This window comes from Rhododendron vialii, chromosome 10a (genome assembly GCF_030253575.1).
Source record: "Rhododendron vialii isolate Sample 1 chromosome 10a, ASM3025357v1".
NCBI lineage: Eukaryota > Viridiplantae > Streptophyta > Magnoliopsida > Ericales > Ericaceae > Rhododendron > Rhododendron vialii.
In genome coordinates, this window is record NC_080566.1 from 24,451,227 (window position 1) to 24,462,136 (window position 10,910).

The 10,910-nt window shown below is 37.1% G+C and overlaps 2 protein-coding genes and 1 long non-coding RNA gene across 3 annotated transcripts; 2 read left to right on the top strand and 1 right to left on the bottom strand.

Annotated features, from left to right (window-relative positions):
• The first annotated feature begins 2,378 nt into the window (after window positions 1-2,378).
• LOC131303393 (protein FAR-RED IMPAIRED RESPONSE 1-like) lies at window positions 2,379-4,229 on the top strand. Its single transcript, XM_058330244.1, has 2 exons — window positions 2,379-2,426; window positions 3,205-4,229. The coding sequence occupies exon 2, from the start codon at window positions 3,205-3,207 to the stop codon at window positions 3,673-3,675; it is 471 nt and encodes a 156-aa protein (XP_058186227.1). The 5' UTR covers window positions 2,379-2,426; the 3' UTR covers window positions 3,676-4,229.
• A 96-nt stretch (window positions 4,230-4,325) lies between these two features.
• Window positions 4,326-6,315, top strand: LOC131303394 (protein FAR1-RELATED SEQUENCE 6-like). Its single transcript, XM_058330246.1, has 2 exons — window positions 4,326-5,546; window positions 5,641-6,315. The coding sequence occupies exons 1-2, from the start codon at window positions 4,369-4,371 to the stop codon at window positions 5,693-5,695; spliced, it is 1,233 nt and encodes a 410-aa protein (XP_058186229.1). The 5' UTR covers window positions 4,326-4,368; the 3' UTR covers window positions 5,696-6,315.
• Window positions 6,316-7,090: 775 nt separating this feature from the next.
• On the bottom strand, window positions 7,091-8,538 carry LOC131303395 (uncharacterized). The gene is made up of 2 exons (XR_009192009.1): window positions 8,328-8,538; window positions 7,091-7,292 (listed from the first exon to the last, which is right to left on the bottom strand). It is a non-coding gene; the product is annotated as an uncharacterized LOC131303395 (long non-coding RNA).
• Window positions 8,539-10,910: the final 2,372 nt, after the last annotated feature.

Sequence of the window (10,910 nt, forward strand, 5' to 3'; positions counted from 1 at the left end):
ACATTAATTAGGTAAAAATATTAGAATAATTAACATGACCTTCATAAGAGTCCTAAAGGTCCAATGCAACCAGTTGAGTGTCAACAGTTGGGCTCGGAGGGTCGCGGGATTATTTTAAATGAAGACGTTAAATAAAGTAGCCCAAAGTGAAGTAAATAGATAATAAATAATTTATAAATTAAAATATATTGAGGTTAACAAAGTTTCATCTTTGGAATGTAAGGAATCTAAATAAAATTACTCGGACATTAATAATATGGTTTATAAGGTCGTAAGGTTATTTTGATTGGAAACACTAATAAAATAACAATAAATATTAAATTAACAAGATATCATCTTTGAGATACAAGGAGTCTAGAAAAAAATAATTTGGGTGTTAAAACGTTGTTTGAAAGGTCGCAAAGATTTTTCGTTTGTAAACTTTGAAAGATAACTAATAAATAATTTAATAATTAGGTAATTAAATAAAAAAAATATGATCTTAACAAGTTATGATCTTTGAGGTGTGAAAAGTCTAGGAAAAATAGTCCGAGTGTCAAAAATGGTGTTCGGGAGGTCGCAAAACACATTCGAACCAAAACTACTCAAACCGTAAGGTTCAGGCCGCAAGAACCAGGTTCAACCTTGCGGCAGAAGGTCTAACCACAAGGTTGACCGGTGCAACCTCGCGGTTTGAGCAGTTTTAGTTCGAATGTGTTTTGCGACCTCCCGAACACCATTTTTGACACCCGGACTATTTTTCCTAGACTTTTCACACCTCAAATATCATAACTTATTAAGATCATATTTTTTTTATTTAATTACCTAATTATTAAATTATTTATTGGTTATCTTTCAAAATTTACAAACGAAAAATCTTTGCAACCTTCCAAACAACGTTTTAACACCCAAATTATTTTTTTCTAGACTTCTTGCATCTCAAAGATGATATCTTGTTAATTTAATATATATTTTTATTTAATTTACTATTTATTGTTATTTTATTAGTGTTTCCAATCAAAATTACCTTACGACCTTATAAACCATATTATTAATACCCGAGTAATTTTATTTAGATTCCTTACATTCCAAAGATGAAACTTTGTTAACCTCAATATATTTTAATTTATAAATTATTTATTATCTATTTACTTCACTTTCGGCCACTTTATTTAACGTCTTCATTTAAAATAATCTCGCGACCCTCCGAACCCAACTGTTGACACTCAACTGGTTGCATAGGACCTTTAGGACTCTTATTAATGTCATGTTAATTATTCTAATAGTTTTACCTAATTAATGTATTTAATTAGTTTTTAATCAATCTAATTACTTAGAAATAATTAATGAGAGTCTAGAAAAAATATTTTTTTAAAAATTCTTTTAAAAGGTTCTTACTTATTATTATCATAGCCATACAAGACTAAAGGCAACGGCCCATTCATAAAAGGTTGAGTGCTTGCTTTGCTTGTAGTTTGTTTTAATTATTATTCATTTTAATTGCATATTGCACCGATACTTGATTCGAAATGCTAGATTGGACCCTCGAGACATGGGGTGGTATGCGAATAGAATTCACCTAGATGATGCTAGGTAATGGATGAATTGGAAAGTTTTATTTTTAGATTACCTGCAGGCGTGATTTTGAGATGTGATGAGATTTGTGATGAGATTGAAACTGGCGGGAGTCCAGTGATGAATTGATAGACTGGCGGGAGTTCAGTGATGATTGTGAAGTAATTTGTGAAGTGGTATATAAGATAGGCGAACCCTAGTTGTGATTCAGGCATGATAAGCTTTCCCCTTGTTGTAGTTATTTGGGTGCACACTCGGTACATAACTTAGGTGTATCTGCGACAGCAAAGGGAAGTGATCTCATGGGACCGAGCATGGCTAGCCGTTAGGGGATGAAAGATCTCGTGGAGAGATCTTAGATTTCACATTAGAATAATGAATAGTAATAAATTGGTGTTTGTAAATCCTTATTCTGCTTTTCGCATTATTATTATCATGTTGCTTGCTAACTGTAAAGTAAGAGGGGTAGTTGGGTTGGATTATACTACGGGGTGAACTCTATCACTTAGGTACGGATTGCCTGGCTTTCGTGCTAGATTTTGCAGAAAATCAAGAAGAGACACAGAATTCCGAGGGCGAGCAATTTTATGCAGAGGAGAATCCAGAGGTGGGAGTCGAGCCAGAATACTCTTGGGATCCATATCAAACCTAGAAGATGGCTCGATTATGTTGTCTAGTTTATTACCACAAAGACTATTTTCAGTATTTCTACAATGGTTTGTAATAGATGAATCTTTAGGATGAATTATCCGTTTTGGAATTTGAATTTAATTTAAATAATTTTCAAAAATTAATATTTAATGCCTCCGATTTTATTCCCAAAACCACAACCGATTTCTGAGAACTCCAACGTTGTTACACCCAACTCGAAGGTTTCTCTCTCTCTCTCTCTCTCTCTCTCTCTCTCTCTCTCAATTAGTACCCTAAACTTACTTGCTGAGTTGATGGAAAAAAACCCTAAACAATGAATGTTATATTGTTGCTGAGTTCAGAATGTTGGTCTGTCTCTGCTTACAGTTTACTTAATTTTATCTGTAAAAATTATCTGGCACAATATAATAGAACACCTTCGCATTTTTGCAAAATATATACTCCACTCTCCCCCTGTAGTAAAAGTTCTTAGAAATCGATGATGGTCTGTAATGTTAGAAAAAAAAATCAGTCTACTTGATACACTGACAATATGCAGACGTTTCATCTTTACCCTTTTTTATTTACACAAATTTATGCTTAGGATTAGGTTTGCCCTGTATGTTTTTACTCAATTTTGATTTAAAGTACGAGTAAAGGATGAATATATTCTAAGGCTTGTGTATGGGGAATGTTCATATTTGTGAAGTACCCTTGTCCAGACATGAGCACTTGACATGAGTAATGGTATGGGATTTATGGCTTCACATGGTTACTTATTTTTGCACCATCAGATATGCTTAAGCAGCTTAAGTAAGTGAGTGCAGTCTATGGTTAATTGGTTATGCATGAAATCCCCTAAACATGCATGTTCAAATTGATTTGCAATTGCGAATAATGTTATATTGTAAACAAAATTTTGGCATAGTCTTCTTGTATCTTATGTTGTTGTTCACTCAATTCTTTGCATTATAAGTTGATTATATCTCTATATAATTGTCTCATTTTTTTAACTAATAGATGATGTCGCTGGATTCTATTCCATCGGCAATGCGTCCAAACAATGAGTGTGTAGAAGAAGAAGAGGTATGGAGTGGAGACTGTGAAGACGAAGAAAAGGTATGGAGTGGAGACCGTGAAGATGAACAAGAGGTATGGAGTAGTCCTTCAAACAAAAAGTGTGGTGAAATAGATACTAGCGGAGCTGGGAAGGAGGCAACAGAAAATTGTACAGATGGAGTTGAAGAACCGAAAGAGGGAATGACCTTTGACACATCGAAGGAAGCTTATTCATACTACTCAAGATATGCTAAAGAAAAAGGGTTTGTTGTGGCAAAAAGAACATCGAGAAAGGGAAAAGATGGAAAGTTGAAGGATGTAACTATAGCATGCAGTCATGTTGGAAAGGCAAGGGTGACATCAAGCAACCCGGTCAAACCACGGCCACAATCAAAAATTGATTGTCAAGCTCATGTTACCGTTGTGTTGTAGCCGAATGAAAAGTGGAGGTTAAATCGGGTTGCTTTAGTTCACAATCATGACCAGAGCCTGGGAAAGGTAAGGTATTTGAGGAGCAATAGGGTACTCGATGAACAAGTGAAAAGAAGACTTGAATTGAATGATAAAGCTGGGATCAATTTGAACCAGACTTATACCTCACTTCAGATTGAGGCTGGGGGACCTGGTAAGCTTCCATATATCCAGAAAGATTGCCGAAATCATGTGGATAAAGTGCGTCGTTCACTACTTGTGGAAGGAGATGCTCAGGCGATGCACAATTATTTCCTGAAGATGAAAGCCGACAATTCTGACTTCTTTTTTGTAATGGATTTGGATGATGAGGGTCGACTAAGGAATGTATTTTGGGCGGATGCAAAGAGTAGGGCAGCTTGTAAAGAGTTCGGTGATGTTGTGACCTTTGACACAACTTACTTGGTAAACAGGCATGATATGCCTTTTGCTCCGTTTGTAGGCGTGAATCATCATAGCCAGTCTATTTTATTGGGATGCGGGCTCATCTCTCAAGAAGACACAGACTCATTTTCATGGTTATTTCAGACTTGGAAGACATGCATGTGGGTTTGTGCTCTGAAAGCAGTTATTACCGACCAATGTATGGCCATGAAGAATGCCATAGAAGATATATTCCCTAACACCTGACATCAGTGGTGCATATGGCATAATATGAAAAAGATCCCGAAAAAGTTGAATGGGTACAACGCATATGAGAGTATTAGTTGGTGTATGCGTAGGGCAATTTATGCTTCACTTACCATAAAACAATTTGAGGATGCTTGGGATGTGTTCATCAAGAAGTACGAGCTTCAAAGTAACACATGGTTAGAGGGGTTGTATTTGGAGAGGAAACGGTGGGTGCCTGCTTATTTGAATGATGTGTTTTGGGCGGGGATGTCATCCACACAAAGAAGCGAGAATATAAATGCGTATTTTGATGGTTACGTTCATTCAAAGACGACCCTGAAACAATTTGTAGGACAATATGAAAATGCATTGGGGAATAAGGTGGAAAGTGAAAATCAAGCAAATGTGAAAAGTTGGAACACTTTCATCCCTTTAATGACTGAAGATGAGTTGGAAAAGCAATTTCAAAGTGTTTATACGCATGCAAAGGTTAAAGAGTTTCAGAAACAATTTTTCGATAAAATTCATTGTTTCTGTGATAAGCCGGCAAAAGTTGATGGTATCGTGTCCGAACATGAGACAAATGAATGGGTTACATATGGCGAAGGAGAAGAGAAAAAGAGGATTCAAGTGGCATTTACTGTTGATTTTAATGCTGAAACCAATGAAACACATTGTAATTGTCGATTGTTCGAGTCTAGAGGAATGGTGTGTAAACATCAACTATTTGTGTGGCATCAAAAGGGAATTGAAAGAGTGCCTGACAAGTATGTGTTAAGAAGATGGTGTAAAAATGTGAAAAGGGTCCACACAAAAGTTCGAATCTGTTACGATAAGTCATCAATGTCAATTGAAGCACGTCGACATGACAACATGTGCAATATCTTTAATGAAGTTGCTGATTTAGCGGAAGAATCTCAAGAGAAGTATGATATGGTGATGAAACGGGTACGCGAGCTAAAACAAGAGTTGATGGAAGCGTTAGTTGTTTGTGAAAGTAATGTGGTTTCACTTGGTGATGACACACGAGTACTCGTAAAAGTTCTTTTTCACTTGGAGATGGAGTTATACCTCCTAAATAGAGCACAAACATACTTGACCAGGAAGGTCTTCGATGAAAAGGGAGACCGCCGTGCAAAAGAAAGATCGATGCTGTGGAAAAAGCTATTAAGAAGAAAAGACAAACATCTAAGAAGCCATTGTCCAACGAAAAATCTAAGGTATAAGTTTTTACGATTTGTTGCTTAATAGTTAATATGGACATATAGATTTGTTCGATGAATGTGTAATAGTTATATTATTTGCTAATTTCAGGAGGTTGAGGAGATTGTGGTTAGCCACCATATCGAGACACAAAAGAGTATTATAAATGTAAATGTAAGATTTTTTTTAATTGCATAATTTCATGCGTCATGTAATTGTTATTCAAAATTCTTTTTTTTTAATGGGCAGGGCCACCCAAGCTACATGGGACACTCAATGTGGCCAAACATGATGCCACATCCTATACGACCAAATATGGCACAAGGTGGAAGCATCTTTCCATTTTCCCCAACTTTATGCCCCACCGGAACAAGCTTGAACCAATTTATGCCTTCTTTTCCAAGTTCACAAAGCTTATTAAATAGTCAAGTTTGGAGGGGTCAATCAACTATTGCCGGTAGTCAAGGTTGGGAAGGAGGACAATCAAATATTTTGGAAGCTCAAGGTCAATATTGGGGAGGACTACAACCAAGTATGCTAGAAAGTCAATGGCAAGGATGCGGAGGACAACAAAGTTATATGCAAATGATGAATGCACCCGATAATGTTGAAGAGTAGTTCACTTGCTTGTATTTTTTTAAAATCGTGTGTCCCCTTTTGTGTCCTTGAAAGTTGTAGTTTTGCGAAACCTAACTTCGATTGTAAGTTTGTAACCTATTTGTGTGACTGTTGTTTTATGGTTTTTGTTGGGAATGGATAATTTGGCAATGGATTGTAACCTGATGTTTTTCGCACCACATGCCATATCATGTCATGTGTCCATATCGTGTCCTGTGTCCCTATCATGTCCATATTTCTGGTTAAAGCCCTTGGGTTTATGTGGATTGTATCACCTCTGGTATGACTTGATTGCTTATTTGTCTTCTATTGACCTTTGACGAGGTAGATGGATTGGAGATTTTTATGTTTGTTCATAAAATTGCGCCACTTTAGTTGTTGATGATGCTCTTTTATTTTTTATTTTTTTATTAATGATGGAAATGGACATAGACCTGGTTAAATGTCAAAACTAATCACAAATGTAGGTTCTGGAAAAATTTCGACAGAGTCTGCCTTATTTTTGGTCCTAGCCCGACGTCTCGCGTCTCAATCAGCACAACAAGAACAACATCAGCTTACGCACAAGCCCACGCCGGGCATTTCTCATTCTACATGCTAATAGTTTGGCATGTCATAAACTGCATTGCTCATAGTTTGGCATCGTTTACATGTGTGTACATATTGGAACAGAAGCACAATATCAAGTAAATGAACCAAGCAATGTCAATATAAGTTGCTTTTGTTACATTACAAAGTCATACATGGGGTGACCATTTTTTTCATTTGATTCACCCGTCACAATCTGCCAAGTATTGGCAATAATAATGAAAACTAACATAAGCACAATCACTTTCATCCACCATTATTTAGTTTGAGAGTGGGTTAGTAGCTTGATCAACTCTTCATTCTTTAATTATGATCAGTTCAATGTTGGTGATGAACATCTCTTGAACCTTTGACACCAGTGCTTCATTGTTTGATACAAAGAATTCCTTGCTGGACATCAATTCCTCCACGCCGGGCATTTCTCATTCTCCATCTCCCCATTTGTTGCCTTCCATTTCTTCAACTTATCTAGGAGATCTCTAGCTTGCTCGACATCAATTGCTCAATGCTCTGTAATTTACGCCTTGACTTTGCTCCGTAAGATCTTTAGGTCCATTCTGAAAACATACAAAAGAAGATAATTAAATCAAATTACTAGAGAGTGCAGAGTACTAGAGAGTGCAGAGCATATTTGAAGGTAACACTTGTTACATTGAGAAAAACTCATATTTTGACGCCATATTCGGACTGCTACTTTGATGTTATATCCAATTCTAGCTGATGGATTTTCGAGAATATGGAAATATCTCTCCCAATCTGTTGATACTTTTTCCGACATACTATCATAAAACAACTTACGAAAATCTTCAATCAAACAAGTTATGGAAAATGTCCAGAAACAGATTCTGAAAAACAAGTATCAGTTGCTAGATTTCATGCTAGGCTATTTTGCTATTTCTTCTTGTTAGTCCTTCCCTCCCCTCTAGTTCCCTTTTCTCACAGTAGCTCACGTCGTGAAGAAAATAACATCTTCCAAAACGGATTCAATGGAAAACTAATTGGAAGTTTGATTGACTACTTTAATTGACAGTTGAATACATTAACACTGACACTGAATTTGAAAAATGCAGGTATGTTCTTGGGCAAGCTGATCTTGTTGTTGCTAGCTTTAACGAGCTTTCCGTGATCAACCTCCGACGGTTATTTGCTCACAAGGGTTCCAATTTCATGGACATGCAAAATCATTTGATCCAAAAGGGTTCCGTAAGAGTGGGCCCCAATGAAACACCACCCTTGATAGTTCATACCATTACTAAAGATTCTGCACTCTCTAGCATTCGGCCAATCAAAATAATAATTCGTTTATAAGCGTTAATGTACAAGTTCTTGGAAACCATTCAATTTACAAAGATTACCAACACATTAAACCACTATTCTGGGGTTAACAAACAAAATTATCAAAGCACCACAAGCACTCCAATTTAGGGTTTCTCATATTTTCAAATCAGGGGTTTCTCAAGTTTCCGAATTTGTTTTTTTTTTGTTTTTGCAGCACATCAGCTTAGGTTTTCACAAATTGAAACCCTCTAATTGATGAGGATGAGAAGTAAATAGTGGGGTTATCTATCTATCTAAAACAAGGAGAGAGAGACCTTCGTGGTAGAGGTAACAGCAATGGAGTGCTCAGAAGCCGGTGGTGGTAGCGGTAGCCGACGGTGGTGGAGCATTGGGTTGGGTTGTGGTGGTCACTAGTGGTGGTCGCCTCTTTCTTTGTGTTTCTCAGCGATGTGTTTTTGAGAAAGGGAGGGCAGTTCAAAAAATAAGATCGTGAGAAGGGGAGGAAGGGGAAAGCGTGATCTGTTCAGCGCTGTTTTTTTTTTCTTTTCAAAACGACGTCATTTTGAGCTGACGTCAGCGGTTGTGTGAGTTGTTGTGTGGAAGATGTTGTGTGTGTAACATTTTTGAAACTTTTGTATCCATATTTTGTATTGCAATAGGTTTTACGTGGAGTTGAGGGTTAGTACTTGGAAATTCACATAGCAGACATGTCGAGAGTTCGTGGTGTGACTATGTAATTTGGTGAGAACAATTTGACAAAAAAAAAAAGACTTCAGTTTTCCTGGTTAGTGATGTGAGTTGAGTTTTTAGTCAAATTAGTGTTCAGAGGTTTAATGCCTTGCCTTGTTTATAGTCACTTAACACTGAGCTATCAAATAACATGGTATGTGTTTGTATTAAGTGCACAAGCTATTCTTGTGGTTGGACTTTGTGATAAATGTAAAAGAGAGGACAACTGAAACAGAAGGAGAGCTGGACGAAGAGTGGGTACACTTAATTAAGTGTTTGAAAACGGTATGTGGGACGAAAGAATTATGCTACTGTTAGCCTTAGAGGTGATGGTTTGAACTTTGTTATTTATGTTAAGGTGTGTACTGTATATGGTGGAGTTGTTCTTACCAGGGTTGTGTAGCAGGAGCGTGAAATTTTGTTGCTTATCTTTTGGATGTTCACGAATATAGCTTGTGCAGATATGTTTACTAATCGTAATGTGTTCGATTTTGTGGTTAATAATGGTATTTGCTATTGGGAGAAGTATGCGTTGTAAAAAAAAATATTTACACTTAATTTTTTAAAATTGCATGTGTGTGTCGCCTTTGTGGCATGGTATAGCCTTAGTGGCGTTATGAATATGAATATTGCCTTAGTGGCGTTATGAATATGGATATTTCCTTAGTGGGTGGCCTTAGTGGCATTATGGTTACTGCTGTAGTGGAGTTATATTTAATTATGAGGGCGTGACCTATGTGGCATCATATGGGTGGCATAGTTTTCTTTTGGCCTGTGTGGCTTTTGTGCTTTTGTTTTAAGGCACAAATATTGGTGTAAAGTTTAGCTTGTGCAGAGAATTGCCTTTGGGCGTGGGTTTTTAGCCCTTGTGTAATACTGTGATTTTTGCTTGTATGGTGTAACTTGTGTGGCATGGAATTACATGCGGCATGGATCTCATGGCCGGTGGGATTATTTTTGGATTCTGGCTGGGTAGTAAGGCCGAGGTGCCTATGTTTAGTCTGTGTTTGTGGAATCTTTGGCGCGAGGTGCTCAATGTTGGCAAAGATCCCGGCCTGAGCTGCCGACGTCTATCAGATTTCAGTTGAGTGGGCCCGAGGTGCCCAATGTGGTGACTAAATGGGTCCGAGGTGCCCAATGTTGAGTCAGTTTGATGGATTGATGACGTGATATTTCGTTGTGCCAGATTCATTGCTGAAAGAGAAAATCTATTGAGTGTTGGTGCAAGTATTGTACCGTATTCGAAAGATTTTATATAGAGTATGTGATTAAGTTGTTGGTTTAATTGATATAATTTGGGTTAGAGTGAATGAAATTTCCGGGGCGAAATTCTTTAAAGAGAGAGATAGTTGTGAGACCCGTACTTCATGTTTCTTCCGGTTAATAGTTAATAATAGAGAATAATATAACTGGAAGGTTTGCACGTATTTGAGTGAATAATAAGGATGAATTAGTGCTTGAATAAGATTTGAAAGAGATAAGACTAAGGAGTTTGAGTATATTCAAAGGAGTTTGTCTTACTTGTAAAAGTTAAAAGAGAGAAGAATTAAAAGAAAAAGAAGAGTTTTCTATGTAAATCTACGTGGAGGTGTGCATGTGTACAAGGGAGGTGTGCATGTGTGAAATAAGGGTGCAAATGGGGAGCTATAGGCAACGTGGCAATTTTTGCCTAGTCTTGGGAATCTCTTACCATGACAAGGTTTAAGCATGAAAGGATATAAAAATAAGAAAGGAGAGAAAACCAAGAAAAAAGAGGGGAGGATATACCCCTTTCAGTTTTCACTTCCATTCTCGGTGGGGAATGGTGCGAGCTGAGCTAGACATGAGACAAGGAGAAAAGAGTACGAGAGGTGTGTTTTTGTAAAATTATGCAAGTATTAAGAAAGTGGGTGATGGCATTTCGTTAGTTATTTATTGTTTATTAAATTGGTTGTGGTGCTTAACGATCCGGGTCGTTACACAGAATTTGTCACTGACTCAATAAAATAATAGTAAGTCTGTTGACATAGACTTTTGACACACAGATCGTGCACAGATCATTGTGTGGGGCCCACTACGGATTCCACACAAACGATCCAAGTTGTTCCTTAGATTTAAAACATTTTTTCAAGGTCTCTTGCGAAAAATCAGCTTAATCCGATACCTATAAGTTCTCGATCCAACAATCT